The 22,135-nt window shown below is 40.8% G+C and overlaps 1 protein-coding gene across 1 annotated transcript in view; it reads right to left on the bottom strand.

Moving 5' to 3' along the window:
- LOC122808473 (jhy protein homolog) overlaps positions 1 to 22,135 on the bottom strand; it is a 908,782-nt gene that overhangs the window by 546,885 nt on the left and 339,762 nt on the right. Inside the window, exon 3 of the mRNA XM_044079431.1 lies at positions 14,594 to 15,410. Within this exon, the coding sequence (XP_043935366.1) occupies positions 14,594 to 15,410 (817 nt within the window). The remainder of the gene's footprint in view (positions 1 to 14,593; positions 15,411 to 22,135) is intronic.

Genomic DNA, 22,135 nt, shown 5'->3' on the forward strand with positions numbered 1-22,135 from the left:
ATAGGCAACAGGATAAAAAGCAGCACATTTTTTCCTAAATTAAATATAGCAACAGAATAAAACAGCAGAACACAACTTTTCTTAAACAAGTAAAAGCAGCAGTTGGTGTGAAATACAGTCAAGTGCAACAAATGCAGTAGTAAAATTAAAACTTAGCGTTCACAGTTATCTTGGATGGTTTGGTATGATCAGAAGAGCAGAGGCAATTGTCTAACTCTCTGCATCCTTTTTAAGATAAGCACCAACTCGCACATTTTAAGACAAGCAACAACTTGCACAAACTTCCTTAAATATAATACAACAGCAAAGCCGCTAATACAAAGAAACCAAAGAAAAAGCTCAAACTGAGCCCTGCACCAATGAAATAGCTCAAACTGAGCACCGCACCAATGAAATAGCTCAAAATGAGCCCTGAACCAGTAATCTTCAATTAGATAGTCCTACTGCATGCTCCTACCATGAGGGTACGGGGGGGGGGGGTCTCCAAAAGAAGATGCTCTGATTTTTAGTGCTCACTCCTCAAACAGAACTAGATTCAGCCTGTCTAAATCCAATCTATACTATGGCCAACAAAAGCACAATAACAGAATAAAGCCAGAACACATTTTTTTCTTAAATTAAATAGACAACAGAGTAAAAATCAGCACAGTTTTTTTCCTAAATTATATTCATAAGGTAGTACAAAGTATTCTAAGAACTAAGCCAGGATGGGAATGGAGAAAGGAGATTCTGACGATTGTGAAGACTGCAATTAGCAGTACAAAGAATAGTCAAGAGGGTATTGGAAGTATTTCCAAGATGGCTGCATAATGACTAACAGCATAATTTCAGCTCTCCCAGCATGAAAACAGAAACTCAGAAGACAAAGCAAGTGAACTAATTTTTTTTTGGGGGGGAGGAAAATTTCAGTAACTGGCTAGTAAGTGTATTGCCTGGATGCCAGCAAAAAAGAAATTCAGAGAACCTGAAAGAAAATCAACCACAAAAGGTGAGGAAAAACACTGACTGGGAAGAATTCTGCAGCTGTTCAGCAAAAAGCAGTGCAAGCTCCAGCTTTGGTGCAAGACATGACTTCCAGTAACCTACAGGAAAAATATGTCAAATGTACTCAAACCTGATTAAAATAAATGAAACAAAATGGAGTAAATCAAGTCAAATAACAAAAGACTGGATAAAATGGAAGACACTTTAAACAGATATTCAGATGAGGTGATAAAACTGGAAAAATCGAATGTTCAAATGAAAAAAAAAAGGCTGGCTGAATATGAGACCGCTCAAGAAGAGAGGTTTCAAAAAGTAATAAAATTAGAGGACAGAGCATGCAGGGAAAACCTCAGATTTTCTGCTGTACCAGAGAAGCTGGAAGGAACAGACTGTATTAATTTTATGAAAGCACAAATAAGCAACTAGAGTGGTGTTCCACAGGAGGAACTGTTAATTGAAAGGGCATATTGTGTATGCTTCAGGTCTGGCCATGATAAGGCAGCCAAGACCTGTAATAGTAAAGATGCAATTCTACCAGCAGTAGTTCATTCTGACAAAACTGTGGTACAAGGACAAAGTGCTAAAAGTGGGAGACAATAGAGTGTTTGTGGAAAATGATTACTCACTGTACATCAGGAAAAAGAGGAGTAAATTTACTCCACTAATCAGGGAATGTCAAAAAGCAGGTGTGAGATTCAAACTGATGCATCTAGCTATCTTCAGAATACTCTTTCCTGGAAGGACAAAATCATTTTTTTATGTAGAACATGCTAAGGAATAAATACAAAAGTTTATCCAACAAAAAAGTGAGCTGTGATACAGAAGGATATTCTGTTTCTTGTTCTTCTGGTAGTAAAGACCACAGAGAGAGACTATGCCAGTGAAAACTTTTCCAGTGCTTTAACAGAAAATGCTTGAGAGACAAAAAAAGCACAACAGTTGACCAGAACAACCAAGAGTACTTTGGAAAGGAAGCAGAGACTGGATCTGGGAGATGGAGATAAACAGGAATAAAACCAGCAACTTGAAAACTGACAAATAAATGTGAGATTATGAAGCATTAATTATATTTGTGAAACATGACAGAACACAAAATGGAAATATTGGACTTTTTGACTTTGTTAAACTTGTAGGAGACTCTAAAGCATATCTAAAGCATATGCCATTAATGTTTGAAGGAATACTTAGGAGAGTGGAAGTGGGAGGAAACAGTTAACTGTAAGTAAAACAAACTTTTGTTCTTAATAGTAATATTTGTATAGTGCATGATATCTGCATCCTGTAAAGTAAAGTTTTCTCAGTTATTTTCAAGTGTAATGGGGATACTAAAGTAAACAGGTGCCCTTGTTTTTTCATTCTTTTCTCTTTCTCCTTGTTCAGTTTTCAAAAAATGTAGGCACTGCAATGTAAACAAAATCTCTTCAAAACAATATGATACAAGAAAAATGATGTGCTTTTTCTCATGATCGCATAGGGGAATGACTGGATTAAGGCTGTTGGCTTTATCTCGTAAAAACTTTTAAGAGAAAGCAAATACATAAAAAGGAAAATTGAACATAATAAAGCTCTCGTCTAGCAAATAAATAAATACTTGTAGAAGCAACACTGTATCTAGTTATCATGCCTCCATGGGAACAATCTGATAAAGAGCAATAAAAACAAAATACTTCTTTCTTTTAGTGACTTTCTTTTGATGGCTAAGAGATAATGTTTTCTGAAAGCATTCAACTGCTTTCTCATTCTGGGACAGTAATAAAGATAAGACAAAAACAGACAGCACTTAGTAGAAGCACAGGCTATACAACCTTCCTTTCAGGGTAGCCCAAGTCTCTGAGTGTGGCTTTCAGTTTGGGACAATTGTTCCTATTAGGAAGGTAAAACTTCAGTATTTGACAATGTACATACGTTTGTGTGTTAATATTAAGTTAATAGGTTTAGGGTGCATTCATTTTTTTTGTTTTGTTTCTTGTCTGAAGGCTTTGAATAAAACAAAAAGGTTTGTAAGATGTGACATAGGCACAAATGGATATGACAAAAAACAACTGTATAAAAGATCTGCAAAACATTAGTGTGTACATGTAACACAAAAGCTGGAACTAGATACATAACAAAAGAGCTGTTAAAAATAAAAGGCGGGAATAATAACTTTTCAACAAAATGACTGCTTTGATAGTATCTTCAGATGTTAATGGTCTCACAGATATATACAAAAAAGAAAGAGTAGTGAACTATATTTAAAAATGTAGCGTTCAAATAGCTATGCTATAGGAGATACATTTGGAAAGACTGAACATGTGAATTTGATAAAGAAAGGTTTTCAGGAAGGTTATTTAGCAGACTACCTGGAACAAAGGAAAAGAGTACTTATATTAATTGCAAAAGAAGCTCTAAAAGTAAAAGAAGAGGATAAAAAAGATAATAATGGTAGGTATGCAGTACTAAGGGACTACTGGCAAGGGAGGAGGATTACACTGGCATGTATTTATATTCCACGGAAAACTGCTATAATGAAGCTTAAGAAAATTCTAGGAGAAATAATCAGTTTTCATCAGGGAATATTACTTATAGGTGGGGACTGGAATTTGATTTGCAGCAGGGAAGATTTGTCTAGGTGGCCCAGAAGGGAAAATATAACAAAGGAAGGTAGATTTTCGAAGAAATTTATGAAAATATTTGGCATGGAAAATGTGAATTCAGTAGGAGGAGGAATTTGGAGTGAATTTACATATGATTTCCCAAGATACAAAAATACAGAAAAAAAAAGATACAAGACACTGTAGATAAAACATTTCTCATACTTTCACAATATGTCAGAATGAACTTTAACATATGAGACTGAAATTAAGTTGCAGAAGTATACAGTTTCTTCCCATAGCTATCAATAATTTTCCACCTATATTAGAAAGAGTAGGACTGTAATTAACAAAGTGCTTAGCAGCAGAGGAGTCAAATAAGGCTATAGCTGCTGAGTCAGGTCAGATCAGGTCTGGGAATGGTGTATAAAAATTTAAAAGACCGAGGAACTGTGTTCATAACATCTGTCTTTTTAGGGACAGCTGGATGATTATAAAGAAAATTGCAGGCAGTTAGACACACATCCTCTAAAGCAGACAGGACAAGAGAAATGGGTGCAGATTTGGGAAAATACTTTTTTTAACAACTCATAATATTTTCTGAGGGACTGAGAAACCTCAGTCTTCTCCCACTGAAAACACTGAAACATTCTAGCAATAGTCTCAGAGAAAGAGGAAACCTCCACAGAGGAATCAGAAAGTAAGCTTTCCTCTGAGTCTGAATCAGAAATCTGAGAACAAAACCCTGAATCCTTCCCTGCATCTTCCTGTTCAAATGCAGAATCTTGAATCTCTTCAGGAAAGGAGGCAGCCCTCTTTCTTTTAGCAGAAAATACTCTACAAGAAGGATCAACAGCCTGAATCAAACTCTGAACCAAACCCAGTAAATTACTCCTATTCAAAGGAATTTGAGGAGTAATAGATACATGCTTGGTTTGCTGTTTTTTATGACAAGAAAAGTGAGGCCGCTGCTTCCCCAGACATGGGCACAGTATTCTGACACAGCAGGGAAAAAGTAGACTTGTCTACACTTACCATAAATGTAGATGTTCAAGTGTATTCAGTGTTGCAGTCATCACATTTGGGTTATCCCTGCCAGCAAAGCCCTCAGTCGGCCCGAATACCAGAGGCTTAGTATTTCTGCATCGGTTGCTATTGCTTCCGGACTGATGTCAGGTCATCAGTAGTATAAAGTAAGGCAGCTGATGCCATTACATCAGTTTTTCTTGCCCCAACTGTCAGGAGCCCCCAAGTGGGAGCTAGCATATGGTGGAAGAACCCCACCAGTAGAAAGTAAATACCAAAAAGTTCCTTGTAAGAGGAGAGAGACAGACAGAGAGAGAGAGAGAGAGAGAGAAGGGGGGTGGAGGGAGGGAAACCAGGACTGCAACAGTGAATAGACTCGAACATCTACATTTATGGTAAGTGTACACAACTGTACTATGTTCTTCATGTTTCACTGTTGCAGTCATCACATTTAGGTTGATTCCAAAGCTGAGGAAAATGGTGGAGGCAGTCAATAAGACTAGGGTCTGGCTAGGGTGCCCTGCAAGACTGCAATGGCAAAGCCTGCACTCGATTTGGAAAAGATAGGCAGGTGGTAATACTTGATGAAGGTGTGAACAGATGTCCATGCTGCAGCCTCCAGGGTGTCCCTGGTGGGGACTCCTCTGTGGAAAGCTGCAGAGGTGGAAGCTGCTCTGGTAGAGTGAATCCTGACCTCCTTAGGGGGAGGTTTCCCATGTTGCTTGTAGCAGAAATGGATGCAATGTGCTATCCATTTGGAAATGGTTTGCTTGGATATGGCTTTGCCCTCTGCCCCTGCAGCAAAGCTGACTAACAATTGATCAGTCTTTCTGAAATTTTTAGTCCTGTCTAGATAGAATCTGAGCTGTCTGTGCACATCTAGAGAGTGTAGTATCCTTTCTCCCTTGTTTTGTGGGTTAGGGGAAAAGGTGGGCAAATGAATGGATTGGTTGAGAGCCACACTGGGCACCACTTTTGGCATGAAGGATGGGTTAGTCCTGAGGGACACCCTGTCAGCATGGAAGATGATGAAGGGCTCTACAGCCTGGATACTCTTCTGGCTGAAGTGATGGCCAGAAGCAGGGCTGTCTTCCAGGAGAGAAACGTTAACTTTGCTGAAGCTGCTAGTTCAAAGGGGGGGGGTGAGCTTTTCCAACAGAAAGTTTAGATCCCAAGCTGGGGTAGGTGCTTTTATGGGTGGCCTCAAGTTGCTAGCCCGTCTTAGGAACTGTTTGATGACAGGGTGTGAGAAAAGTGGTTGCTCAGTGTTGAAATGAGCAGAGATAGCAGAGACATGAACTTTAATTGAGGAAAAGGAGAGACCACTGTGTAGTAGGTCAATTACGTAATCCAGGATGAGAGGTAGGAAGGGCTGTGCCATATCGGCTCTCTTAGCCTGGATCCAGGTGCAGAACCTTTTCCATTTGTCAGCATAAGACTTTCTTGTGCTAGGGCATCTGGCCTCACGTATAACATCTAGAACCTGTTTACTGAGACTGGCAGCTTGTTCAGTGGTCAGGGAATAAGCCAGGCTGCCAAATTGAGCATCTGCAATTGGGATTGCATGAATTCTCCTTCCCTCTGGGTCAGGAGGGTTGGGATCTGAGGGAGATGCCATGGTGGCAGAAGGGACAGGCTATGCAGCAGTGGGTACCAGTGCTAACAAGGTCAGTCTGGAGCAATTAGAACTGTCCTCGGTTTTTCCTCCCTTATTTTGAGCAGTAACCTGGAAATTAGAGGTAGCGGGGGAAAAGCATAGACCGAGAGGTTGATCCACTGGAAGGATAGGGCATCCACTTTCCAGGCCCTGCAGTGTGGCCCAATGGTGCAGAAATCGCTGAGCTGATGGTTGGAGTGGGAAGCAAAGAGGTCGACCTTTGGGGTGTCCCATTTCTGAGTTATTAGGGTGAAATACTTTGGTCTAGCTGCCATTCATGTAAGTCCAGAAGGTTTGTGCTTAAGTTGTCTGCCAGAGAGTTTATAGAGCCTGGCAGGAATTGTGCTAACAGGTGTAGTTGCATGGCTGAGGCTGTGTGCCAAAGGGTCATATCTGCATAGAGGGCAGGAGTAAGTCCCTCCCTGCTAGGTGATATACCACATCACAGTGGTGGTGTCTGTTTTGATGAGTAGAGCCCCTTGGGGAGAGAAGGGGCCTGAAAGCTGTCAATGCGTGCTGAGCAGCTAACATCTCTTTTTGATTGATGTGCAGATGTATTTGATGTGGGCTCCAATGGCCCTGTATGCATCTGCTGACTAAGTGTGCACCCCAGGCATAGTCTGATGCATCTGTGGTGAGGGTCTGGGCGGCGTGGGGTGGTGAGAAGGGTAGTCCCTTGTTGTGGTTGCATACTGCTGCCCACCATAGAAAATCTTTCCTTAGGCAAGGTATCATAGGTATAAGAGTCTTTCCTTAGGCAAGGTATCATAGGTATAAGAGTTCCAAGTCTTGAGAGTGTTGACACCAAAGGCTTTTTAGGTACCACTGAAGTTTCCTCATACGCAGTCTGGCATATGGAATGAGTAGAATGCAAGATGTCATGAAACCCAGAGCTTGCAGGAGTTTCTTTGCAGATAACTGGGGTCTGGTGGCTAGTTGAGAGAAATAAGCTGTCAGATAAGTTTGCTTTTCTGAAGTAAGGAATGCCATCTGGGATGCTGTGTCCAGGCTTGCTCCCAGGAATATAATCTTTTGGGTGGGTACTAGTTTGGATTTCTTTTCATTGACAGTGTACCCTAGGGAAGTCATTAGGGACTTTACCAAAGTTTGAGCAGCTTTTCTTGACTGTCTGCCTGAATTAGGCAGTCGTCTAAGTATAGGTAAATTTGAATATTTCTTTGTTTGCAAAAAGCAATGGCGGGAGCCAGAAATTTTGTGAAAACTCTGGGAGCAGTGGATAAGCCAAAGGGAAGTGCAGAGATCCTGCCCTGAAACATAGGTATTTCCTGCCTGATTGGGATGTGAAGGTATGCCTCTTTTAGGTCTAGGGTGGCTAACCAAGCATTCTTGGAGAGCATAGGTTGTAGTTGCTGGAGGGTGAGCATTCTGAATTTCATCACCAGGAAAGTGTTTAGAATGGATAGATCAAGGATGGGGCACTCGGTGCCCTCTTTTCTGGGTACCAGGAAGAGCCTGGAGTAGAAACCTTGGCCTATTTGTTCTGTAGGAATGTGCTCTATTGCCCTCATAGAGAGCAGGGAAAGGACTTGCTTTTTGGCCTCTGCCCACTGGTTTGGAGGAAGATCTGGGAACCCTTTTGGGGCTGGTAGATTGTTGAAAGAAAATTTGTATCCCTGGGACACTATGTTGAGGACCCAGTGGTAATTGGCAATGGTGGCCCAGGTGATTGCTTGGAAAGTGAGTTTTCCTCCGAGGGGCAAGTGCAGGTGGGCAGAGGGAGGGGATGGAAGTGGAGAATCATTATGAGTTCTTACCATGAGGGGGTGGCTTAGCACTCCCTGGTTTTGAAGTGGAGGAACTCCATTGCTTTGATCTCTGCATTCCCTGTGGCTGTTGTCTGAGGGTTCTGCCTCCCCACGGTCTGGGCTGAACTGACCTGGAGTGGGAAGGAAAGGACCAGTGCTTGGAGGGGCAATGCCTACTGAACCTGGGTGGCTGAACCTGCAGGAAAACCTTAAATGTCTGCACAGACTTTGCTTTTTCTTCCGTCTTTTTTAAGACCTCCTCTGCCTTGGTGCCAAATAAGTTGTCTCTGTACAAGGGTGCATCCAATAATTTGGATTTGACATGGTCTGGCAATGGCTGTTCCTTAAGCCAAGCATGCCTTCTAAGGACATAACCAGTAACTGCTGCCCTGCAAGATGCTTCTTGGGCATCAAAACCATAGTGTAAGGTGTGCTTAGTTACTTGACTTGCAGAATGCATTAACTCTTGTAACTCTTTATTTTCTGCACAAACAGGAAAAGATGACATTTTTTCTTTGAGGAGTTCCATGGTGTGTGCTGAAATTTTAGCATATGGAACTGACAATTTAGGGCTCTAATAGCAAGAGTAGCAGAGGTGTATACTTTTTTACGCCATCTGTCTAATGCTCGGGAATTCCTATCTGTGGGGGTGGGATTCTTAGCAGAAGTTGCTTTAGTTCCTTTAGGCCCTTGAGAAATAACCTCAGGGTCAGCAGTAGGATTTTTGAAAAGAAATTCATGTGAGTTAGGGACTCTATAATACCTGTCAGGTTTCCTGGGAGCAGGTGGTAGGGTGTCAGGAGTCAAACTGGATTCCATGAAAACATCATCCACAACATCCAGGACAGGAAGAATGGCCAAGGGTCTGTGCTGTGGAAGATCTAAGAATTCCCCAAGTCTCCTTTTAGACTGAGGGTAGTCCTGGCATTCCCAATTAAATGCTCCCTTAAAGTATGTAGGGTTTCCCCAAAGGAAAAGTCCTCAGGTGGAAAGGCTGAAGAAATAGATTCCTCTGCATCAGAATCCACATAAGCAGAGAGGGGTTGCATGTCTTCATATATTCAGATGCATCAGAGTCACTGGACTCCTGTTCAGATAAAACTACTGGGGACAAATATCTTTTTATTTTGGAAGGAGTAGCTTGGCTTCCCCTGATCAGCATTATAAGGTCTTCCACCATTTTAAGCATTTGAGACTGAGGCAAGGAAGCAGTTGCCTGACATTGGGTCGTTAGTTTCTTGGGTATGGTTCGTACCCTGGGCTTTAGAAACTCTGTAGTTTTTTAAAGAATGGTAGATGCGATAGAAGTCGTCAGTCTGTGTCGAGAAATGGTAGAGCGAAATACTTCCTCGGAAGCCAGTGCCTGCTCAGCGGCTCCGGACCCATCCAGGGTAGAGACATTCGCAGGATCCTTAGTCATTGAAGAATTTTGTGGAATACCGGACTCCAAAAGGGTCTCAGTAGCGGCCTGCAAATCAACAGAAGTGAGCATCGGGGCTGCAAAAGCACCTCACTGAGGAACAGAGAACTGACGACTAGTTTAACAGAAGCGTCGTCAGAAGGTTTGGACCTGTGCGGTCTGGTCTGTCTCTGTCTTTATCTTACATTTTTTCGGAAGATCTGCTGTCTGATGGCTTACCAAAGCCATATTGGAATTTGAGGACTGAGAGTGAAAATATCCAGCTACAATAAGGGCCCAATGACGTATAGTTCTGGCGTTGAACAAGGCACAAAAACATCAGCGAGGAACGTCATTGTCTGGGCCTAAGCAAGTGACGCAGTAAGAATGAAAGTCTCAGTGTGGTATTTGCTTTCCACAGGCGAGACAATTGTTAACTTTTTCTGCCATCAGTCAGAGCAAGAAAAAAGGATCCCCAACAGGGTACTTAGCTTCAGAGGACTTCAGCTTCAATTCGGAAAATGAAAAGTCAGGTAGCGGCCGACCAGCACTCGTGCAAACTGCTTCTGCTTTGGGCTCCTCGGCAAGAAAGACTGATGTAATGGTGTCGGCTGCCTTACTTTATACTACTGATGACCTGTAGGCAGTCCTGAAGCGACAGCAACCAATGCAGAAATACTAAGCCTCTGGTATTCGGGCCAACTGAGGGCTACCTGGCAGGGATAACCCAAATATGATGACTGCAACAGTGAAACACGAATAACATCTTCCCTGTTCCCCTTCCCAGAACTTACAAGAGTGGCTCTCCCCTGTTCACTGAGGGGACTCTAACAGCCGCAGAGGACATGGCTAACCCCTTCCCTGGTCCATAGTGGCCGTAGGTGCTACACCAGAGGGATATGGGATAAAAGATGAGTGGTCTGAGTTGCAACAAATGGCTACAGCAGAGACACCCACCTACATCTGAGGCAAAGTGATAGTCTGCTAGGGTGACTGTTTGCTTAACTTTTTTTTTTGGGCTAGAAGAAGAACCAACCATGGGACTGACAACATCAGCTGCATGATCAAGCTGAAAATTGTGCCTCTATTCTGGGGAAAACTAGCAACAAATACCAATAAAACTACCAGTCAACAAAAGTTGCTCTCTTTTTTTTTTTGACAGAAAAAGCACAATAAAAAGCACTTTCAAACATTATGGCAGCCCCACAATGGAAAAATAAATATACTTCCTCCACAGAAAATATTTTATCAGTCAGTTAACAGTACTTTTAAGCTGAAAGAAATAGGTGTTCCTTTAAAAGCAGGTTACATTCTTGAGAGAATCCATTAAAAACAACATTCCTAGCTTTAAAATAACTTTCCTGGAGAGGAAAGTAATAAAACATCAGTAACAAGTAAGAAAATGGAAGTTTTTCTCCAAAGGTAACTTATCTGCCCAGCTAAGGAAAGCACAAGCCGACCATCAAGCCTCAAAAGAGAGTACTCTTCAGTGGCAGGAAAGCAATGAAGGGCTTCATGTCCAACCTTGTCTTTTAGTCAGCTCATCTCAAGCTGCTCGATAGTTTGGGCACACAGAATGTGCCCTGAAGCTTTGGAAGTTGGCCAGCTGTTATATTCTTGGTAGCTGTTATCTCCTTGGCAAGATATAACCCAATATAGATAAGGCTACTGCAGCAGTGATCAATAAGAAGAACATCTATGGCTTATTATTCTGCATAAAATTTGGAAGGGTAAACATTCTCAGCTATTTACAGAAACAGCTGCCAACAACGTTTTCTTTTCTACCTCTATATTACCAAATATACTGGCCATAATAACCAGTCCAAAATTGAAAACCTTATTTGCTGGATAGCATCTACATTCAATCAAGAAACCACTTATTATGGGGGATTTGAAATTGGACTGGTAGACCTGATCTTCAGTAAACCCATCCAACTTTATCAACTTACATGGTTTCTCCCAGATTATACTCTCCCCAACCAGAGTAGATAAGAACAGCAACAAACAAACTAGCCTTGACTAGACCCTAGCAAATAAGCCTAACTTTTACCAACATGTCGGCTGCCTTCCAGACAGCCTGAGTGATCACATGCCGACCTACCTGGTGTGGCATCAGTCCAGCACTCCAAAAACTACACTATATAAACAGATATGGAACAAAAGAAACTTCTCTCCCGATCTATTCAAATCCCTCCTACTACAATACAACTGGTCCCCATGAAAACAACTCCCTTTAGACTCAGCAGTACAATTTTTCAATCAAGCATTTCTCAAAATATTAAATGGTCTGGACCCTCTAAGGAAAACAAGAGTTAAAACAAAACAACTTCCATTGCTATCCCAGGAGACCAGGCAACTCCTGAAACAGAGAGATAGAGCCTGGTCACAATATCAAGTGACCAAGTCCCAAACCTTCCTGCTTACCTATAGACACTTATGGAACCAAGCTAAAAAAACATATAAAAAATGACAAAGAAATACTACAGCACACTAAAACAAAAACAAAATAACCCTCAAAAATTTGGGGGAACAGTAAAACAACTCCTTAACCCAGGTCAAACTACCACTCAATCTCCTACCACCTTAAATTCCTCAGATAATATAGCCTCCCAATTTAATTCCCACTTCATAAACTCAACACCATCTTTAGTAAAAAATGACAGCAATACACCCCTAACAGTCCCTACAGGATCCTTGCAAAGCCTTAACTCTTCACTTTCAAAACTATTCAAATCAAGAACATCAAACTACTTCTTAACAAACTAAAACCCACTTCCCTTGCTGCTGACCTGCTATCCAATGAATTTCTCAGATAAGCAGCAGATCAAATCGCATATCCAGACTCCATTCTAATTAATTGATCCATCTCAGAACAATACATACCCAAGCTCTGGAAAATCTCACATATCATACCTTTGCACAAAGGTGGCCCTTCAACTGACTTGTGTAACTACAGACCCACTGCCATTCTTCCTCCATTAGCCAAAATCCTAGAAAAATGCATAGGCAAACAAATCTGAGACTACCTATTAAAAAAATAACCTCCTCTCAAACTCACAACATGGATTTCAACCTAAGCATAGCACCACAATAGCTTTAATTAGCTTTACCAATACCATCAACCAGCTCAAAAATAATGGCCACATAGTCTCATGCATTTTCCTTGACACGTCAAAAGCTTTCAATACAGTATCCCACCAAAAACTACTAAGTAAGCTATCTTCCCTAAATCTATCCCAACCAGCCCTAGACTGGTTCCACAGCTACTTAACTAACCATCACCAAGTAGTTAAATGGAAAAACTCACTCTCTCCCCTACCACCCATCCAAGTAGGTATCCCTCACAGGTCAATCCTCGGTTGTCTACTCTTTTCCATATTTACCAATAAACTAGCTACTGCTACTTGCAAAGCTTCCTTTATACAATATGCTGATGATTCTTCACTTATATGTTCAGACCTATCTCTTCCTGAACTCCTGGAAATAACTCAAAGAAATCCTTCCTAGGTGTAGCAAAATACCTCTCATACTACCAGCTAATACTCAATCCAAATAAAACAAAACTAATGGTCTTCACTAAAAGCAAAATACAAGAAAATCAACCTCCCTTTATCTACTTCTCTAACAAAACCAAAACAGAACCTGTTGTACACACAATACATCTTGGGGTCACAATTGACAATTCCCTAAAGTATGACAAACATCTGGCTTTAGCCATTAAAAAGCTGCACATCAAACTCAGATCTCTCTACAGAGCTAAATCTATACCATTCCTCACCAATACTATCAGACAAGCCATAGCCAGAACACATCACCTCTCCACCCTACTATACGTCTCAACCATTTTTACTAACCTCAGGAAAAACTGACTTAACCAAACTAGAGGCCTGCTATAACAAAATAGTCAAATTTGCCCTTAATCATCCCAATAGAATCCATCACTGCTCTGCTTTACAGGAGCTAAACTGGATTGAACTTCCCAACCCACTCTACTTAAACCAACTAACTACAGCCCACTCCATCGTTTACTAATCAGACAAGTGTCCAGCTCTCAAAGACCTAGTACAACTATATGCCAACAACAGAATTCTTAAGATCCTCTGAGAAATTGTTACTAAAAGTCTCTACAGCTAATAATGCCTTTGAAGAATCTCTATATTCAAACAAAATATTAAAAATCTGGAACTCCCTCCCACAACATATCCTAAACATCACTAACACTCAAAAATGTAAATTACTCCTTAGAGACTATCTCAGCAACAGTTGGCTATGCTCCTGCACTTCCCCTGGAAGACCACATATCTCATCTCTCCCCAACCCTCCAGCCTGGCTCTGATATCCATTAACCTAGAACTTTTAAACCCATCTAGGCTTCTCTTCTTACTAATATAATCTCAATATCTATTCTTCTTTTTTGTCCCACTTTTTATAATTACCAATTGGATCCTATCAAATTGAACTTCTGATTCTTACAAAGCGCCTAAAGTTCCACTTAGGACATGACTTAATGTGATATATAACTAAAGGATTGACTCTATGCATTAGCAAAATATCTTTTATTTATATCACTGTATTGACTTTGTGTGGTACCACATCTTACTGTATTTTTAGACTGTCATTTAACTAATTACTGTCTCTTATATATCTGTATTTTTTTTCTATTTTTTGTGTTATTGTTTTCTTCTTTTGTATGTGGAGCTTTTCTTCCCCGGGCCTCTGCTGAAAATGGACCTCTGGCCCAGCTGGACATTAACGGTAAACAAATGTAAAATAAAATAAAATAAAGGATCTAACAAAGGTAAATACTGCAATTTATATTAGTTTACAATTGTAATAAGCCAAACTCTTATCAATACTAATTTATTTTCTCTTGTTATTCTCCTCAAGCTTTATTTCCTCTTCCTTGGCTATTCATTCTATAAAAGCTACAACAAATTAAAAAAAAGCAAAGGTGTTGCCAGCAAATGATGATTTTTACAATAAAACATAAATATTATTTTTACAAACAATGCCTATTTTTATTTATACATTCATTAATTTTCATGCATTTATTTATTTTATTACCAGACCAATATATACAAATTGGTCAAGAAGTTAAACTATCAGCCCAACTACTTTACAACAATCCAAATCATTTTGCTACGTATATTTTTATTAACTTGAACATATATAATATGTATTTGCCTACCTTGTTTTCAACATCTTCTTTCCTTCTGCTCAGCAGTTTTACATATGAACCATTCTTACGTGTACTGACTCCTAAAGTTAGCTTGTTTCTTTCTATTATGTCTTTTTTGGGATTTGTGTTCTTCGGAGAATGTATACTTCTCACTTTGTTAGAGTTTGTGGGTAAATATTGCTTACTAGGTATATTACCATTATCTCTTTTACAAATCATTTCTGCCTTGTACGCCATGGACTGCTTTTCTGCTACTTCAAACTTCTCTTCTGGTTGCCAGTCATTTAATTGATATGAACTTGGGTGTTGAACAACTACAGCTGCCCTTTTGTAGGGTGGGTCACAGTCTGCATTGGGATCGATATTAAAAGTATCTTCTGGACCAGATGACATGGGAAACCCGAACTTTGATTTAGATGGGGAATGTAAGGAAGAACTGCTCACTGTTTTTCCTTCCTTCAGATAAACTGGTGTGGAAACTTGTTCAAGCTTATCCTCTGCTTCTGAACTTTGTCTCTGTTTTCTGTTTGAATTTCCTGCACCTAAAGCTTTTTTCTGTTTTCTGTTGACATGGTCTCTGAATGAAAATTCCACTGCTTGACTAGCTTTACTACTCACACTGCTCTTTTCAATATAAAAGTTGTCGGTCTCTCCAGCAGAAGATTCGTCTTCATCTGCAAGGTCTGATGAGTCTTCAAACAAGTCTTCCAAAGAATCTTGAAGATGCTGTCTTGTTTCGTGAGTAAATTCCCATCTTGGTTCTTGGATATTTTTCCAATTGGGATCATAGTGAAGGTCAGCATATTTGTTTAAAGAATGCTGTCTGCTGCAAAAACAAAACACACAAAGTATTTCAGATATATATAATGTATGGTGAAAGCAACTGTCAGAATGCTAAAACCAAAAGCATCATGGTTTGAGACAAATAATTATCTCAAATTTAAAAATTGTTCTGCTAGGATTAATAGTTTAACATAATATGCCTCTTCAGAAATTTTTGACCTTAATTACTGCTGTAGTTGCACCTCATTCTGCACTTAAATTCACAGAAGCTCCTTTCCCATTCACTATTCATCCTTCTCTATTAGTGCACTCTTGGCGTCTGGAAGAGGAAAAATAACTTTATTTTTTAAGACTGTGAAAAGACATGTACTCACCATAAAGACAGATCATTATTGTCCTGTTTTCATCTGGTTCAATAGATGCTGCTCAGATCCAACTTGGATCTGGTCTTGCCACTTTCAAACACGTGGATACAGGGCTCTGACTCCTTCCCTACATATAATTCCTCTTTGCCTCTCCCTGAATACCTCAGATCGAGGTTGTCCATTAACTAAATGACATATTATTAAAACCTGTGCCACAAAGCAGGTGTAAACATATGAAGTAGATGCAACCAGTTGAGGTTCAGTTTTGCAAGACTCCTCACAGTATCATCCATTCTTCGAGGTGCTGCAGGTGACAATTTGGAAGGGGGAATGAGGGAGAGATGTTAAACCAGATGAAAACAGGACAACAAAGATCTATTGTTATGGTGATTACATAACTTTCTTATCCAATGTTGTCCTCTTTCATCTGATTCAACAGATGGGATAGAATCCACAGCTACAAGTTTCTTGAGAGGCATCAAGGAAGGATATTTCTTAGCACAGCAGAGTCAAAGGAGGAGCATGATCTGGATAATAGATCCTGTTTATAATGAGACACAAAGGTGTGAACAGTTGACCATATAACACCAGCATAAATCTCATCAACAGGCAGATTTTGTTGAAAGACTGTGGAAGTTGCCGCTGACCTCGTGGAATGAGCTGTTGTTTTTTAGATAATGGTAATCTTGGAATTTCAAGAACAAATAAAATGCAATTTCAGAGTCATCTAGAGAAGGTGACCTTGGATATACTGCACCCCAGTTTGACTTTGGAAAAGGCAACAAATAATTGGTTCAATTTTCTGAAATGTTTACCCTGTGGAAATAAATCTAAGCTGCCTATGCACATCAAGCAAATGCAAAGTATAGTCTCCCTTGTCAGAGAACTTTACGAAGAAGACTGGAAGATTGAGACATCTGTGGATATTAGATTCAGGTGCCACATTAGGGATGACGCAAAGATTTGGTTTTAAGAAAACTTCATCATTATGAAATGTCAGATAAGGTGGTTTACAAGAAAGGGCCTGTAATTCTGAGATTCGTTTGGGTGAAGTAACTGCTACCAAGAAGATGGTTTTCCATGTTAGGTACTTAAGATCTGCAGAGGCTGCTGGTTCAAAGGGGGATTGTGTAAGGACTTGCAACATCCCTGCAATGTCCAAAGGTGGAACAGGATCTCTGATGGGGTGGGGTTGGTTTGAGAAGGAAGGTTCCCCTTGAGAAAAGCTTTCAAAACATTCAAAGAGGCTATCAATGTCTGATTACGGCCAATGTGACAATGTGAAATAGCTGTTAATTGGGCTTTTATGGTAGAAAACCTAAAACCTTTATGACACGTTTCCGACAATAAATCTAAAATCGAAGGGAGGGGAGCAGAGAAAGGATCCAATCCCTTTTCTGTAGCCAAGAACAAAAATCTTTTTCACTTACTCTGGTAAACCTTCTTGGTGCTTGATTTTTGAGAGGCTGTTAGAATGCGAACTACTACTTTTAAAAACCTGGCATCTCTGGCCATTGTTATAACTGGAGTAACCAAGCGGTTAGATTCAGAGTGTCTAGATCCAGGAAAGGATAACCAGATGGATAAGATATGAGGTCTGGGCTGTGAGCCAGTGTCCAGGGAGGCCACAAAAGGTGAGGCTGAAGAAACTGGAACCACACCTGTCATGACAAATAAGGAACAATGAGGATTACTTTTTCCTGGCAGTTCCTGGCTTTCTGAATGAACTTTGTGATCAAGGGGAAAGGCATTTAGAAGACACAGGGGACAACTGTTTACCAAATAGTCCCTTGGTGAGTGACTCTGAAGAAGATGAGGGAAAAGTAACTGCTGCACTTGGGATTGAGGTGAGATGCAAAAATGTCACAGCAAGGCTGGCCCCAGCAGTGGAAAATCTCATTTGCCACTGACTGACTGAGGGACCACACATGATGTAGAAGAATGTTTCTGCTTAACTTGTCCGCTTGTACACTGGAAGTCCCCAGGATGTGTGTTGCTACAGGAAAGCAATGGGAAGACATCACTCATTGCCAAAACCATATGGCTTCCTGACACACAGGATAGGATCTAATTCTTCCTTGTTTGTTGATATACCAGGCTAATGGCATATTGTCTGTCTGGATGGAAATCACACCTTCCGGCAGTGTCTTGAAATGTTTGCAATGTTAATAGGACTGCTCTCACCTTCAGAGATGTGAAGACTGGCCTCTTAAGTATGTCCAGGTACCTGGAACAGTCTTCACTTCACAATGCCCCACCACCCTAAAAGGAAAGCATCCATGGTGGCCATAGCTGTGGGAAGAGAGAGACAGAAAAGACACCCCATGAGTAAAAATGTGGAAGACACCCACCAGATTACAGGAATTCTGCATACTGGAACAAGTCTGATCAGTGTGCCCAAAGGATAGGTAAGTTGGGACCATAGAACTTATACAGCCCATTGGAGGACTTTCATGCAGAAATGAACATCTGGAATTAGGAGGATTTTGAAGGCCAGGAGACCTAGTAGTTTTAGTAGAAGTCTCACTGACAGGGAGGAATGTGACAAGACCTGATTTGCAACTTTTCAAAGTGAAACAATTCAGGAATGTGGTAAGACAGCTATCTGATTCATTGTGTCTAGACAGCATCCAATGAATTCTAATGACTGAGTGAGATTTAGTAGACTCTTAAGATACTGACTGTTACTCCCAACATGTGATGTAACTAGAGTAAAGTGTCCCTCCTTTTATGAGCAGATTCTTGGTCAGAGCAGTGAGGAGCCAATTGTCCAGGTATAGAATAACTTTGAATCCTTGCAGCCTTAGATAGGTTGTGACTACTGATATGCATTTGGTGAGCACCTGGGGGCTGTGGTGAGACCAAAGGGCCGAGTTCTGAATTGGTAATGACTGGCTCCCTGCCTGAAAAGGAGGAATTTCCTTGAATGCTTGTTTATCTTTATATAATAATACGCATCCTAGAGATACACTGAGCAAATACAGTCACCATTCCTAAGCAGCAGTAGAACAGACTGAACCATGACCATAAAGAATTTTATCTATTTCACAAACTGGTTTAAATGACTGAGATCCAGATTTCTTTTTTTGGAACTAAAATAAACCTGGAGAAGACTCTGGATTATATCTGGTCTGGCGAGAACTGTTAGATGGCTCTCTTTTCTAACACCTTTTGACTTGTGATGTGAAGAATTCCATATGGTAGGGTGGCTATAGGGGAATCCTTTTTCTTGGTTGTGGAGAATAAAGGAGTGGAATTGAGAATCCACTGGTGGTTATCCGCAGCACCCATGAGTCCGAAGTGATGGTGTGCCAGGTTGGTTGCTGCAAGGATAATTGTCCTCTGACTGCCTCTAGAGTGCTGCAGTTGGGCAATCCTTCAGGAGCACTGGGAGGATTTCTCAGAAAAAAAGTCCACAAAATCATTGGCTTTTCAGATTGCCTCTGCTCCTAAAGTGATGTCTATTGAAACCACACACACCTTCACAGGAAGTTTTATTTACGAAAGAGTCCTGGTTAAAATATTGGGATTTTCTAAACTGCATCTTCTCTTCCCTCCTTGTTGATTCCTTGAAAAAACTCCTTTCAGGAGTGGAGAAGCAGATTCCCACTGAAGACAGGGTCTTACCATCGTGCTCACTCCTGTTTACTTTGTCCTTAACTTTTGGTCCAAGCAGAGTGGAACCACTGAAGGGAAGTTAAAGACGGAAGTTTTGAAGCCTTTGCAAAATCATACAATTATATTCAGGCATGATGGCAAACAGCTATGCTAGTGCCTGCCACTCTAGCCGCTCCATCAGCTGCATTTGAAAGCAAATACATGGAGATGTTGGAAAGAGGGTTGAGGGTAGAAAGCAAGGGAGTCTATATTGTTCTGGATATCCACTGGCAAATTACCCAAGACAGAGAGAACTGGAGATGATCATGGTCAATTCTCTCTGAAAGCATATGACATAAGCCAGGTAGTTCAGTACTCTAAGAAAAAAGGTGGCTGAAGCATATGCCTGTTTTCCAAATCTTTTCCAAATTTTTTTATGAAGGTTTTCATTGGATATTGTTAACTGAAATGGGTATTTAGGTGTGTATGGAAAGGACCTTTTTTATTCTGATGTAGACTTTGGTCGAAAGCACTAAATAAATAGATATTTCTTCACTGCATGGTTGCCTTTGGATGTTTTTTGGTTTGGATTTGTGCTTTATACATCCGTGGGATATGGTGTTTTTAAACTCCAGGATTTTGCCAAAGGTGATGTCTAGAAATGGGGACCTGGGGAAACATTCCCCTTCATCCAAATCTGTCTCTTCCATGACATATTTGTGTGATGAATCTATAAGTTTTCTTTTACAAGTCTTTTTCTTATAGATCTGACACTGGGTAGGCTGAGCAAGTGCTTCCCAGAAACTTTTGGAAGTTAACTGCCCCTGTTGATATGGAGACCGATGCAGAAAAAGTATGGGGTTGAGATGGATCCAAGCATGATGGAAGGACTCCTTTTCTTTTACAGAAATTTCTCTCAAGGGCTTCAAATGCTGAGCCAAAACTCAGACAAGTAAGAAATTTGGGGAGCCAGAAGCAACAAAACTCCACTACTGCTGACCCATCCTGGATCAGAAGCAGACAATGGATTCAAGCTATCAAGAACTGATGCCATGAGAGGCAGAGATGGATCCAAAAGTGTCAAAACCAACCTGTTCTCTGGGGCCCTGGCTCATACTTTTCGGCTTCAATTCTCTTCCTAGTCCAAAAAGGTAGAAGTCAAACAGGTATGGTCTATCAGCTCTGATGCAGATACTCTGGGTATTTTTGTATCCAGCGGCTGCAAATCCGAGGACTGGATCAACACTGACTTTCTGAGAGGAGGGGTTATGGAATGTTTTCTTGGGTCGATCTGTCAAGAAAACCCCTGGATGGCCCCCAACTGAATCTGCTGTCGAAGAAATTTCCATATCATACTCCTGACATCGGCTTTGGTGAGGCTCCTTGAAGAAGAACAGGCAGATGTCGATGAAGAAGCAACCAAGGAAGCCCTCCATGGATGTTTTTCCTGTAAGATGGGTGAATGAAACCTTTAACTTATCAGATCTGGAGAAAAAGGTAATGTAGGTGAAGGGGATCAGATCCAACTCTACTTGCAATCTGATGGCCTTGCCATTTTCATTGCTGAACCCGTGGGAAGTTTTAGGTCAGGGGAACCATTTTCTAGATTTTTCAGCACTTTCTTCAGGAGTGTTTATTCTCTGTGATTTTTGTCCTTCTTTGTTCTTATACTTTGAACTGGACATATCAGCCACCTCAGAGTAAGATAGATACAACACAGATGATTCTTGATGAGGCAACAAATCTTTCTAAATAAACTTGTCCTTTCAACTTTGTAAAGCATTATGTCTAAATGAAGCACAGGCCTCACAATTAGTGTCCAAGTGGGCTGCACCCAAACGATATACACAGAGTGTGAGGAGGGTCCTGTGGGGGATGTTGTGGCTGCACTTGCAGCACTTCTTAAAGGTCTTGTCACACATAACAGAGAAAACACACACACAACTACATGTCACAACCACACTCTGAAGGAAAAACACAGTACTAAGTTTAGTAAGTATTTGTAACTTTGTATAAAAATGTTTAAAGTTGAAGGGAAAATTCTAACCACTCAAGATGCAACTAGAACAAGAAAATAAAAAGTTATGTACTTACCATAACTCTGTATCTGTGTTGTCCATTTTCATTCTTCCTCACTGATGGGTCTCAGATCTGGCTCTGCCACTTCTTTCAGACTTAGGCTCCGAGCCTCAACCCCCCCCCCCTTCTCATAACACAACACACCTCTAAATCCCCACATCAAGTTTGCTGACCTATAGTACAACAGGTTATAGCAATAGTACAGAAAATAGAAAGGAATCAAAGCTGAAACCCAGAACCTAAGAGTTCTGAATTTCCTCCACAAACTTCTTCAAGGCACATGTCTGGGGGGACATGGCTACGAAGGATGTGAGGAAGAATGAAAATGGACAACACAGATAATGACTTGTGGTAAGTACATAACTTTTAAATCTGATCTTGTCCTTTTCTTTCTTCCTCACTGATGGGTCATAGTCCCCAGCTACGTAACTCCTGGGTGGCCCTCAAGGAAGGATGTGCTGGAGCATGATCAAGCCAAGATGCCCTGCTCCAGAAATAATATCCAATTTATAATGAGAGATAAAGGTGTGAGTCTTAAACCAGGTGTCTGCAGCACAAATCTCATCAATTGAGGTCCTGGAAGAGAAGGTAGTTGATGTAGCCATAGCTCTGATGGAATGAGTCTTGGGTAGTTGAGGTAATGGAATACCTTTTGTGAATAAATGAAGGAAACACAACCTGAATTCCATTTGGCTAAGGTAATTTTAGAAACTGCATGGCCTGAATT

Source organism: Protopterus annectens, chromosome 8.part0, assembly GCF_019279795.1.
Source record: "Protopterus annectens isolate FY-2018-M chromosome 8.part0, PAN1.0, whole genome shotgun sequence".
Classification (NCBI taxonomy): Eukaryota; Metazoa; Chordata; order Ceratodontiformes; family Protopteridae; genus Protopterus; species Protopterus annectens.